The sequence below is a fragment of the Lepidochelys olivacea genome, assembly GCF_965140295.1.
Source record: "Lepidochelys olivacea isolate rLepOli2 genome assembly, chromosome: 13".
Lineage (NCBI taxonomy): Eukaryota > Metazoa > Chordata > Testudines > Cheloniidae > Lepidochelys > Lepidochelys olivacea.
The window spans coordinates 17,998,205-18,012,119 of record NC_140423.1 but is presented as its reverse complement, the minus strand read 5'-3'; the positions used below and the strand labels follow the sequence as shown (position 1 = coordinate 18,012,119).

The 13,915-nt window shown below is 43.5% G+C and overlaps 1 protein-coding gene across 3 annotated transcripts in view; it reads right to left on the bottom strand.

Annotated features, from left to right (window-relative positions):
- Positions 1-13,915, bottom strand: part of PREX1 (phosphatidylinositol-3,4,5-trisphosphate dependent Rac exchange factor 1) — a 226,362-nt gene that overhangs the window by 18,333 nt on the left and 194,114 nt on the right. For 2 of the 3 annotated variants that reach the window (XM_084645551.1, XM_084645549.1), the window contains exons 22-28: positions 11,489-11,655; positions 10,471-10,632; positions 9,647-9,857; positions 8,062-8,341; positions 6,122-6,322; positions 870-958; positions 276-358 (exon numbers count right to left, since the gene is read on the bottom strand). In XM_084645551.1, coding sequence (XP_084501677.1) covers positions 276-358; positions 870-958; positions 6,122-6,322; positions 8,062-8,341; positions 9,647-9,857; positions 10,471-10,632; positions 11,489-11,655 — 1,193 coding nt within the window. The remainder of the gene's footprint in view (positions 1-275; positions 359-869; positions 959-6,121; positions 6,323-8,061; positions 8,342-9,646; positions 9,858-10,470; positions 10,633-11,488; positions 11,656-13,915) is intronic. The other variant, XM_084645550.1, reaches the window with a different exon arrangement.

Below are 13,915 nucleotides of genomic sequence, written 5' to 3'. Positions count from 1 at the left end.
GTTGGTTTTCACTCATCTGTTTTCAAATCTCTTTGTCATGAATCCAAAGCTGCAGGTCACCCTTGTCCTAATCACACAGAGCGACTTGAATGTTGGTGGAGACAAAACTGTTTCCTCAAACTATCTTACATCCACTTCCTCGCATCTTATTCCAAAACCTTGTTAGCTGGATCTCTACTGAGATATGATTTAATAACGCAGACTCTAATATTTCTGACATCTTGTTCTGTGATGTAGCGTACGCTGCTTCATGTAACTGTGCTAGTGTCCTGTACCTGGTTAAAAAGATGCTCAAGACAGCCATGGAGTTTGTCTTGTTTGTCCGAAGGAATCCTCATGTCATTGGGAAGTTCATCACCTAATAAAGGAAAGATGAATTTTTTTTTTTATAAACCATCTAATCAATTTGGGTCTCTCACATCTTGTGATGTGGTTACGGCACAACCAAAAAAGCACTGTGACCGGGATTTTCACAATGAAGAATATTATTGCAATATAATCACCTTGAAGAGATCAATGAAGACAAATTGAGTGGCTTGCGAACTCTCCTTCCCCAGTCCACAGATCAAAATATTTTTCAGACTACGCAAATACCCTCTGTAAGCAAATCAGCAACAAAGGACTCTAATCTGGCCTAATTTCTCCTCCACACACCAAGAGTACAATGGTCCACTGAGGAAAGAGCCGACCTCTAACTCTTTAATTATCATGTGACTAGTTTGGTCTGTGTTCCTTTGAATGAACCGCCTTTGCAGCTAAACACCCTGGTAATAACAACCAGCAAAGCTGTAGATGTTTAGCCTGCTGTGCCATCTGATGTTGGAAAGCCTCTTTTATTACGCCTGGTTGATAGCCAGGCACTCACTCACCTGATCCCATCTCATCGCTGCCCAGGTAAGAGCTGTTACTCCGTACACTGGTGTAGGAGAGCACGGAGTCCCGGTTACTGTTACACTCACTGGAAGGAGAAGAAAGGAAGATGTTGAATATTTTTCCTTATCCAGGGCCTTGACTCAGTTATTACTCGGTTTATATTCAACCCTACAGTCCCTCAGGGAAATGTCCTTATTCATTAATGTGAGCTGACTTGAGTAGGGACTGAATAATACTAAGTGAGGCCTCCTGATTTGGCTAGTAAATGTATGTCTACACTGCAATTAAAAACCCATGGCTGGCCTGTGCCAGCTGACTCGGGCTAGGGGGCTGTTTAATTGCAGGGTAGATGTTCCGGCAGGAGCTGGGGCTCTAGGATGCTGCGAGGTGAGAGGGTCCCAGAGCTTGGTCTACACCACAATTAAACAGCCCCTTAGCCCAAGCCCTGCAAGCTCAAGTCAGCTGGCTCTGGCCAGCCGTGGGTTTTAATTGCAGTGTAGACGTACCCTAAGAGGACATCCTTCAGTTCTCGGGACTATTGAAGCATGATTGTGAGCAAGTCTCTTATAAAGGATGAACGCTGATTTCCCAGTGAGTGTCTCATCACTATCAGGGCACAGAGAGTTCATTAAAGATGCTCCTGGAACACCCAGAGGGTTACCAATACAAAATTAAACTCTGTGGGCTTGATTCTCCACTGAGCCCAAGCACAGGGGCCTGGTCATGTATTCTCAGCCATCTAACTCCAGCATACGTTACAAAGTTGCAGGGGCAGAGCTGAAAGGGAAGGGAACCTTAAGGACCTTATGCCAGTGGAGAATTGAGCATAGTGGAGCCTTGCACTGTCATGCCCACTCCCTTCTCTTCCCTTACCACACTCCCTCCCCTCCTGCCCCTGCCATGCCTCTCTTCAGAGCTGGCAAAGGAAGCAGGAGAGTCACTTCAACCAGCTTTACCCCAGAGAAGATTCCTGTACACAGGGGGAATTCTCCAGCACAAGTCTCCTCCTGCTTCAAGTTCACTGCCCCATACTCATGGTGCAAAGAGAACTGGATGGACTGGAGAATCCAGTTCACTGTTTTTATCTAGCCTTGGCTTAGAATTTTTCAAACCTTAGCTTTGGAAACTTACCAGCACTGATTTTAAAAAATGTAAACCTAAACCAGAAGGGCTCTGAACTTTGCTATTGTAAGAATGAAAGTAATTTCCCTCATTAATAAAAAGGACCTACAGAGTCCTATTTCCCTGAACTGGGTTTTGTTTGCCCTTGATAATAGCTCTTACAGTCAGGTCTGTTTTCTCCTCTTTCTGAAAAAGTTTAAAGGGAGATAACCAGTACTGTTGAACTGAAGTACAAACCCTTTGGGAGAAACACCACTTCTGAATTAGTTCTCCCAACAGTCAATGAAAAAGGAGTGTGGTTAATGCAAACAAGGCATATTCTTATCTGTAATTTGCTCATTTTTGTAGCTCGTCAGTATCCATTTTCTGGATCAAAAACTATCAAAATACATTTGATTCCCCCTTGAGTAACTATCATATCTGTTACATGTACCTAATTGTTTGCCTCTATTTCATAAAGATAAGACAGAATAATCTTTCCTATTTTACATTTATGTGTAAAATTCTAAAGCAAGTCACAGCCCCACGGAGACTCTATCTTTGATCTCACTGTGTTACCCATAATAGATTAGGCTCAATTGTTGAATCTGTGTAAGTAAAACAGGATTCAAAAATGGGCTTCCTATTAAAAGAGACAATTCTTTGTATTTCATTAAAAGACCTTCAAAGCACATAAGCAGGTTTTCATATTGGGGTGGGCAAATGTCTACTAGGAACAAGTTTGAACCCACCAAAGTCACCCTACTTGGTACCTAGACCAGGGTTTAAAATAAGAAAATGCATTTTTCTACTTGTAAAAAAGCTCCAGTGTTAGAGGAAATAAATATTAATTCCTGTGAATGAGACTCTACAGCTCATGCTATCACTGTTTTAAAACAAGAAAGTAAAAGAAATAGCACTTCTAATCAACTAATCAACTGTTGTGGCCTATTTTTTTCCTTACTTTGTAGATTCTAAAATACGTTGAGGCTTTCACATAAATTAGCATGAACACTACCCAGTTCAGGGCTGTTTCTTAGTACCGTTTAGTGTTCAGTAGTCATTGCTGCTATCAGACTCATGCAAAGCTCTATCAAGCCACATTTCCATGGCCAATAATGCAGTGGACACGCTGAGCCTATCTAAAAGCCATCTACGTGCCTTACCACACAGAGCAAGAAGAGATCATATGGACTGTTGTGAAGAATTCCAGATGCCAGCATCATCTAATGTAAAAAAGCTACAATTGCAAATACAGTTTTTGTAGGCTGGATGCTCTGTTCAGATACACTGGTTTAAATCTGGAATAACTATTGTCTTCACTGACAGCTGGTGTAACAGAGATCAGAATCTGGACCTTTTCATCCTTCAGGCCCAGGAACAACCAAACGTGCTAACTCTCATTTGGGGTCACCCATGGTCAAATCACGACCTCCGAGAGTTTATCCCAACCTAGCACATAAGCAGATGCCAAAAGGTTAAACAGTTAAAGCAAGGCTTCTGATTTTTCACCGCTCTGCATCTTGTGTAGCCACTTACATCAGTGCACAATGAAGATAACATGCTACCATTCTGATAGAGTAGCATTTTATACCTCATTTGCATCAATGTAAATAGCAACAAGGAGAAAAGGTCCATACTGCACAAGCTTCAGTGATGCGTGATTAGACTGAATTATTCTGATTTTTATAACTCTCTTTGACAAGACTGCTCTGTACTAGAGCAGGCCTATAACATGCACATTCTTCTCCATTAGAAGATGAAAAAGGCAACTTGTTTACTCTCTTCTGAAGTCCTGCCTTAAAAAACGTACTCTTCCAAGAAAGACGGCTCTTGTGGAGTGTGTGAGATTTCCTTCAGCAGCAAATATTCCAGGAGAAGCAGCAAGTCAATCTTGTCTCAAAAACAAGATTTTGAGACACCTGAGCAAATATTTGGGTTTGTGGTTTCAAAGACCCATTTTTTTAAAAAAAGGCGGGATGTCCATTTCTACTTCTCAGTGTTTTAGGCTTCTGGGAAAATTGTTCACAGACTTGAATGGAAAAATCCTCTTACAATAGCATCGATTATAAGATCAAGCAGCCTACAAACTCTGTCGAGCTTCTGTGGCTCACAGTTATATGGTATAGGAGGGGAAAAGTCACATTAAACTTTTTGATGTTCCAAGATAAGTAAATTTTCTAAAAGCCTTGGATTGGAGGGGTTGTGAGTGGGGGATGGGGGAAGGAGTGTTTGCTATGCTTATCTGTGTGATAATAAGAGCAGTGAGATAACTTGAGCTTAATAATGTATAACTGACTACAAAATAAAGCACTGACTTGAAAATAATGCTGTTTATTTCCTAAGAGAAATATGCCCCAGAGAACCTAGTTCTAACCTTGAGCTGCACAGCTGGGTTCTAATCCCAAAACACATAGACTGGAATTTTCAAAGGACCTAAGGGAGTTGGGTGCCTAATTTCTTTAGGCACCTTTAAAAATCCTAGCAGTAGTGGGCATTGCTGTCTCTCTCTAGGGGCACTCACTGTGGCACTGGTAATTATGCTGGGCTGTGCACCTCAGACCAGAAGCTGGTTCAGAGTGCTAACACCTGAGAAAAACCCTGTCTCTCTTCATTCTACTCTGAAAACCTGAAAGGGGACTCCCAAGAGCTGGCCAGAGGCTTCACAGGACTTCCTGCAAGAAGTCATATGGGAGCCCTTGCACCTGCTGAAAGTCCATAAGAAACACACTACTTTAATATTTGCTTGAAGTGAGGACCCCTGCAAGATCTTCTGGTGCCCATAGTAGGTCTTATTGCTTTGTCCTAATAGATGATAAATGTAGAGTGAACCCCAGGGTATTTGGGAACCTGAGGCAGGTAAAAATTAACATTATTGGAGGATCCTAAATGGAGTAATTTGATGGGGAATATTCCAATACCATTCCACTTTAAATGCTATACTGGTCTTATAACTTTCCCAAGAATAGAAACACTCTTGGGACCAGAACCATCCCTGGTGTAATTCTACAAACATGACTGGAGATACACCAGGGATAAATCTGGATGTCTGTGTTTACCAGGGGAAATCCCATGGTGGTTAATCAGCCCACAGCGCGTAACTATACTAAGAGTGGTTATCCTTGTAGCAAATCACCACACCCATATTAATATCAGGAATTACAGTCCGGTACATGCTTTTCCTTTGCTTCCTTATCATTCAATGTATTGTCTAGAAACTGTTCTGCTTAAGACCTAAAATCACAAAGAACAATACAGCATCATTACAATCCTGCTGGTGAGCTCTCCTGACAACTGGTGCTACATTAACATTGTTTAGCCTAGAAACCTCAGACTGGAACCAAGATACAACCATCGGCATAATCACTCCCAAACCCTAATTAGTCTGCATTTTCTGTGGACAATGTGTTTGTACACATGAGGCACTAAACCATCAGGATCAGATACAGAAGCTGCTGAGTAGGTCTTAAAGCAATGGGCTACACCTCCTGAAACCCTGGAGAATTCCCTCCTGCAGCTGCCGCACTTCATTGGAGAACAGCCTTCTCTCTGACCTTAGATGACTATCTGATCTTTTGACCCTGCAGTAAATGGATCCTGTGGTAGCCTGTGTGACATGTGAGCCATGTCAAATGGATGAGACGTTGGGAATCCTGTACTGGATACACTTAAATGCATACCATATGAGCAGGAACTGGGGCCCATTCTTACATTCCCTGATGCTGATGGGAGTCTTGCCACAGGCTTCTGTGGGAATGGAATCAAGTCCTAAGTGTCCAGACCTATAGGCCCATTAATTAGGTAATGGGGGGAACACTGAAGCATGTACTCAATAATAAAAATTGAAGTTACTTCAAGGACGGTTTTGCTAAGTAAGCAGTAAGGATTTCAGGATATATGCTACAGTTTTTATGGCACTTTTAAAGTGTAAGCATAATGTATAACTACCACATATTAGTACTAATGTGGTACTAGGTACTAATTCATTAGTATTATGAATTTCAACAGCATTATCCTATGTATCAGTTACTTGACTTTCTGATTATTAATCTCTCTAATTACCATCCAGCACTGTAATATTAAGATTAAATAGCCTCAAAGTACACTGCCGACCAGAATGGAGAGCCATGTATATCTTTGAACACACCTGTAGGAGTCTCTGAAACTCATTGTGTCATGTCCTGAGTCTTCCTGGTCCTCCTCAGAAACTTTGAAACAAACCTTCTTACTCCCACCATGCTCAGCTTTGTCAGTGTCACTCTCTTCAGCCCCCAAGGAAGGTGGGGATGTCTCCTCACTGGACAGATGTTCACATGTGCCAGTGGGTTCTGTTATGGTGGACAAAAGCCTAGAAAGGTAAAACACATTGCTCTCAGTGACTGGTGAGTAATCTTGTGAGTTATGCATTCACTACTGTGATCTGAACTCAAGTGCACTTGAAAACAAAAGCAACATTTCTATTACTTCAGCTATATGTAGATGGGAGCTACCTGAAACTCACTCAGTTTGATTCGCATGCAAATTTTTTTTGGTTTTAGTTCATGTGAACTCACAGTAGGTGAATTTTGCATTCATTCAGAACCTAAAGTGCAACATGAAACTTGGCTAAAACTGCCAAGTTCTGACTAGTTTAAGGTTAAAAGCACTGACTTTCAGATAGCTTGTATAAAAGTATCAACCCAGGTTCAAAAACCTAATCAAACATGCCCTGCAAGAACTCTCAAAACCAGGTGAGTTTTGGTTATGAGAGTTTTGAGCAGGTCTAGATGATCCCCTCCCCATTAATACAGTGTTTGTAATAAAAAAAGACAGCAACACAGAACTGTGGCAGTATGGTAGGAATAGTCATCCACCCGATTTTCTGCAAAATACTGTGAGACTCTTAGGCACATTTTAAAGTGTAATTATTTGCTAAAATAAATTATTCTGCACAAATAGTCTCACTTCCATCAAGAGTGAAGAAATGTCCCCACGTTTGCATCCTTTTTCCTGCTGGATTTTTCCTCTAGACACTAACTGGCACTCCAAAAACCACAGAGTATACATCATAAATTTGCCTTTTATTGGCCAGTGGAGGAAGAATTCTAGTCAGTATGTGCTAACTCTTTCAGGAGATCTCATCCTGCTGAGACTGGCCCAAAGCCTTGCAGATTTTCCTGCGTGCTGAGTCTGCCAAACTGCAATCACATTTATAAAGAGTCCTTTTTACTTGACCTATTAAGCTGACACCCATGGTTAAAGCCAGAAAAAGAAGGACAGAAGGGGAAGACTGAGCCCCTTCTGCTGTTCATCTTAGAATAAGAAAACATTATCCCCCACAACCCAAGTAGGGCATGTATCATAACAGTCTATGGCCTGACCCACACACACAACCACCATGGTCACGAGTTAAATGCACACACATGGGGCATAAGCAGTGGCCTTTGTAATTGATCCAACTCCTGCCATATCCCACCTTCCCTCTTCATTCCACTAACAATGTCAGCCTCATTGTTCCTTTCTTCTCCTGTTACAATTTCTGTACCTTCTCCCTTGCTTCCCCTCTCCATGGAATGAACTCTCAGTCCTAGTCTGCCAGGCCCTCCTTATTCAAATCCCTTTTGACTACTGACTTCCGATCTAAAATAGCTCCCTCATCTGGGCCTCCCAGTGTATTTTTATGTCAGTCTTATAGATAAACTCTTCGGGGCAGGGATTTTCCCAGTGTCTGTGTCTTGTACAGCACTTAGCCCACTCTTGGACTTTAACAAATAATAGGAATCAGAACCAGAATGGACAACCTTTAGTTCTAACATAGACTTCAAGCCAGAGAGTGCAAAGAGCAGCTACACTAGCTCATTATGTAAGTGGAAATGACATATAGGTAGATGGATCTCCATTTGAGCAAGTCCGGCCGCCTCCATCCAGCAAAAGGCCGTGGTGCAGTGCGGGGGCGGGGGTATGCACACACATACTAACATATTATAATTTGTGCTAATGGACACAGAATATATTTCTGTGGTTGCATATTTCCATTTTCTCAGATAGCGTGTCCCTTTATTTAGGACGTGCCCTCAGCAGCGCACACACAGGGGTCTCTTTACTCACTTATTTATCTGAAAGACGTATTGCTTCATTTCCTTCACTGCAATATCTAGTTTATTAAAAAGTTGAAGGTACGAGTCCTGTATCTCCCGGTCTTCTTCTTTCAGCAGAAAGCTGAGTCCCCTTTCCTCCTGGTTTGTTCCCCCATTCTGCTGGCCAAAGCTACCCTCATATTGTTCATGTGGGTTGAGTTCTTCATCTTCTGGGGTTAGGCACTTCCATGATGGTGCAGCCATGGTGGTGATGCAATGTTGAGTGTATGAGACTGGATTCAGAGTACCTACTAAACATTGAAGGAAGTAGTTAGTATGGCTCTAGTGACTGTATGTATTACCTCTCAATACTTAGAGCAGGTTTCTATGGAATTTAACAGGAATTAAACCAACAGGCTCATACAGAAATTTAAATAGGTTAGTCTACAGAAATTGCTCTAAAATCCTACAGTGTTTAATAGAGAATGTGCACTTCCCTATAGGAATCTTGAACCTTCTTTAAAACATTGTGGCAAAAATATAACTTTCTATTTATTCTATAGGACTTCTCCATGGCATGCAAACTAAATTTTTTGCCATTACTGTAGTTCATGATCATGGTAACTCATATAACTAATAATAATACATTGCCCATTCATAGCACTGACCATCTGAGGAGCTCGATGCAACCAATTTAAGATTGAAACAAACCTGTTAAGTCAGTATTATCCCAGCTTTACAGATGGGAAAACTGACCCCTGGGAAAATAACTATCATTGTCAGGAAAAGTAAAGAATAATTATTTTCATTTACAAATGGTGGCAAGGAGAATATCCGCAGCAGAGCTGGAACATGACTGTGATACTGTGATTATCCCCTCCTACTCTCATGAAAAGTGCCGTGGGATCTTTAAAAAGTACAAGTGGGCAGGGCTTCTCTCATTGGCCTAATTTGAAAAGGGTCTCCAACCATTCTTCAATATTTGGGATAGTCCATATTTCCATGGGGCTGTCCCAAGTCCTCTTGCACACTCATCTTGTTGGACACTGAATGACTCAGAAGTATATTGTGAGAGGTACAACAGTGAAACATTGCAGCACAAGGATTTACCTGGCAAGGAAATCTTAAGTAGTAGCCATATATCTGAAAGATAGCACCTCCAACATTACAGAGCTGCCTAGTGCCAATGTGGGGGATTAGTTTAGTAATGGCTCAGAGGGAAGAGCACTACTATCTGATTGGCTACTTGAGGTTTCTCACCCTTGCGATTATGATACAACTTCACATTATGGAACCACTTAGCCCCATCACTTTTTTCTTCCACTCAATAAGACAACTCTTCTAAGTGGAAAAAACACCCCAGGGCATTTTAGGTGTGATGAGAAAGCCACATTACTTCGCTGTTAAAGATGTTTGACTTCAGGCCATACTCTGTGCCCAAGGCATTGAGTTATTTTACAGTAACTGCATACTGCCTGCCACTTTACTATGAGCATTTTAAGAAGAAGAAAAAAAGTATATTGTCAAGGCAACATTTCTTTGGATTTGTCTTGAACTCACTGAAAATACAACTCCTCTTTTTACTAAAATAATGCCACTGAAGCACTCATGAGCACCTTGTTCTGGATCAAGACCAATTATAGATGGCTTCCGTCCAATGCGAATGCTGAATGACCTTCCTGTTGAGGTAGTGTTTTTGGGGTAGGATACCTCCATGAGGTTAATGTGGCAGTTGGTGGGGCAGAAATCCATGCTGTTGAGGGGGTGAGGCTCCGATGTGGCTTGTTTGAAGGCTGGGCTCACCTTCATTTTGAGCTCATCTGCAAACTGGGGCATAAAGCAAGTTTGTGAGATTTCATTTGCAAAAAAAGATGATGCAACACAGAAGATCCTTATTTTTCCCTGCCAGTCTACCATTTCCACAGCCATCTCATCTCTGCTATACTGGAAGGTACTGTTCCAAAAATATCACTGGAAAAAATGACATTTTAATTTCTTTGAGAATTGTTTAAAAAGTTCTTCTGAGGGTCAGATTCCAAACATGTCAGATAACTGTACCGAAAGCATACTTAGTTTGTGCATACAGGTATACAGTGTGCTCATGCAATCATAGTAACTTGTGTGCACAACACAGACATGTGACAGCTCTTGTCATTGATGGGGAACGGGGTTGGGCTCCTCATTTGGATGAGCAGGATGGATCTGTCAGCAGAGGCATGCATTCCAGCCCATAGAGACAACAGTGTGTAGATGCTCTAGAGACAAGTCCTTATCCCACAGAGTTTGCAATCTACATAACTTCTAGTTCTGTGCTCAGATCAGTAGAACACTTCTCTCTAAAGCAATTAATGGAGAAAACACAGCAAAGAATACTCAGACCCCACTATTTTGACAGTATAGGACTGTCTAGATACGCCACTGAGATCTAATAACGCTGCACCTTGTGGTAGTTGGTGAGCCTTTTGCAGATGCTCTCCAGCTTAGTGTCACAGGTTTGCCGGAAATCATACTCTGGCATGGTCTCCACAGCTCTGCTTTGGGAGATGAGCTTCTTGCAGTTCTTCACAAAGTGACTGTCATCTGCAGCAAAGGCTTCTAAAATCTGAAAAACGAAACAAAATTCCAATGGTAAAGGGCTGAGAGCCAGGAATACTGCAATATCCTTCCACTGCAGTATACACCCCACATTTTGGCATGTTTCAGGAAAGTGGCATTCAGCACACATCCAGCCCTCTTTCTTCCCTAATTAGCCCTTCTGAATCATTGTCATGCCTAATCTCAACACTTCAAAACTTCAGCCAGAAGTTTTTAAAATATATTGGATGTGCTCAAAACAGTCATTTTGCCACAGGGAATGTTCAGTCTCTGGCACATTTGCTCTGTCTTGTTATTTCTGCTTTGTCCCAGCATGGACACGCCAATAATGTTATTGTTAGTTGATGCAGACATTTATTATTTGTCCATTGTAGTGCACACCAAAACATAATACCAATCATTCCTGCCCACACTAGGCAGCAATCAAACCCATGCTTCATATCAACCAACCCAACGCATCTGATGGGGAAAACCTCCATAGTCTTACCCCAAGGGGCAGCAAATGTTTCCCTGAAAGGATGAACTTCACATTTGCCCTGAGAAGCAGCAAACTCCTGCTCTAGTGGACAGACAAAAATGGGAGAGTTTCACTGGGAGAGTTTCCCAGCTGAGGACCCTCCTTCAAGAGTGTCTTGACTCAAGTCCTCAAGAGTTGAAATGAAGGGAGAGTCAGTGCAACTTGCCTGTACCAAACAGGAGTTAGTTACTCTATACTGGTGCATTCTAATGAACTAGCCTAAGCTCCAGGCAGGGCCAATAGCATAACATGCCGTGTCACCAAACAGACAAAGCGGGTAAGCCTGGCTCATTGGTTTCCCTTATTGTGCTTGGAAAGGAAGCTGGCAATGTATGGTGGCGGGTACCTTTGCAGTCAGATTGAAACAACCCTTTGGCTCTACGGTTTTCTCCAAGACATAACACTTGATCCCAGCAGTGCTGACGTATTCATACACCACCGCGTGTTCCAGATGGACATTGTCCACAGTCAAGCTAATGAGATGCATGTCTTCGCTCATGATCAACGGAGAGACTAGAACCAAAGGCAAGCCGTTAGGGAACCAACACTCAGAAACACACACACTCACAAACGCAGGTGTGCATGTGCACACACGCTCAGGAGACACGTATGCCCAGCATACATTTATGGCACAGATCATGGTACCTGGCAGGGACTCTCAAATGGGAGGTAAATTACATTAGCTCTCAATGTCCTCGATGAAACACGAAACAGTTTACTGTTCCTAACTGACTTCCCTTGAAGCCCTGTCACCACTGTACTCCAAATTGCAGTTAGTGCTGCAGGTTCACCCTGGTGAGTGCACTTCACATGCAGCTGTGCCAGAGGGAGAGTCGTCCCAGGGAAGGGCAGTCCGTGCTCTCACCACCTCCTCTGCAAGGCAGCTGTCAATGCCACTCAGCACGAACTTCACCAGCAGAGGCAGTCCAGAGGTGCTGCAGTGCGTCTTGCAGTGGCCTATCCTTGGTTTTTTCTCGACCAGCCCCTACCTTTTAGGAGCAGGGGCATGCACAGGAATTTAAATTTGACCCCTTCTGTGGGGGGGCACAGAAGATCTCTCTCCCCGCTCCCCACTGGCCCCGGGAGGAGCTTGCTACCCTCCCTCCCCTCCCAGTCCTGGGAGGAGCTTGCTGCCCCCCCTCCCCACCTAGCCCCAGGAGGAGGTCACTTCCTCCCTTCCTCCCAGGCCGGAGCTTGCTGCCCCCTTTCACCCCCAAAAGGAGCTCGCTGCCTCCCCTCCACCCAGCCAGAGCTCGCTGCCTCCCCTCTCTCCCTGGCCCCAGGAGGAACTCACAGCCCCCCCTCCCTGGGAGGAGCTTGCTCCCCCATACAGCCGGAGCTCACTGCCCTCCCACCCCCAGGGAGGAGCTTGCTGCCCCCCTACCAACCCAGTTCCAGGAGGAACTCGCTGTCCCCCCTCCCCACCCAGCCCCAGCAGCAGCTCAATCTCCCTGCTTCTGCAGCCCTGGAGCTGGAGAAGTTCTGTGCCTGCAACAATTATTGGGGCGGGGGGGCATGCCCCTGCTTGCTCCCCCTTGCACACACCCCTGTTTAGGAGATACAGTGTTTGGCTTCAGATCCCCTGGTGCATTAGGGTCTGCATGCAACTTGCATTGCTGTACACGTGATCCCAGATCTATTGTTAATAGGGGTCCAGTGAGTCTGAATTCAACTTGCATACCCCTTGGAGTGTTCTTTGGGAATGTCCTCCCACATCAATTAATTTTCTCTATCAATATCTTAATATGAAGTAAGTCAGTCTTTTTACTTATACTTAGACTAAGGGGAGGGTTGCCTGTAGAAAGTGATGTGCCCAGAAATGTTGCTGACACAATTTGCACACCCTCTGAAAATTTGGTCCAGAATATCAAAGTCACTTGAATTACAAAAAAATGACATTATTCTAGCTCGAGTTATTTGCAGACCTTTAGTTTGCAGCCATGTCATCCACACAGCTCCAGGGAACACTTCTCCCTCCCCCTGCTGCTGCCGCCATCACCCAGCCCTTCCTTTGTGGGAGATGATACCACACAGCTACCAGAAGTGCTCACTCCAGAAACTTTAATAATGAGCAATTGTCCTGGAGGGGTAAGACGGGGGATATTGCAATCTGGTTTCATTTGGCATAGCAGGCTAAGAAACACAGACAATATGTGGAAGAGATAAACATGGTGGGCCTGAGTCTTGCTTGAGCCCTAGTCTTTCAAATGCTTTGTGTACATCCTTCACTGTATGCATGTCAGGAGTACCTCTGAAGCCAATATGGCGTAGATGGCTGCTCAATGTGAATGGGGCTATCAGAATCTGCCCCTAAAGGTTAGATTGTACCATGCCAAAGAATCATGCCCAGGGCTCTGTTACATTTGGATTAAATTTTCTGTTAAGTATAAATACCATATTTGTTTTAGTCATAATCTAATGCCCACAATGGGAGCCACATGGCCAAAATGCCAAATGGGGGCCAGATGTCTCAGAGGAAGAACTTCCTTTCTCCTGTCATTTTAGCCTTTCATTTTCATCTCTCAGCTTTAGCTCACCCTAGGGAGGCCAGTAAACCATATCCCACGGTCCCTTACTATAGTTGAGACCCGACCCCTTACAGGGCTTGTTGAGTATCCCATATTCCAAGAGTGAATCAGTCCCTGCTTTCTACTGAGCAAGAGCTAGGAGAACTATCCAAAGAAGTTGAGCTACACATGGCACAGGGGTGGGGCTCACTTCATGAAAAGTGTTTTCCAATGTGATGCATCTTGACCCAAAATTCAGACACCGT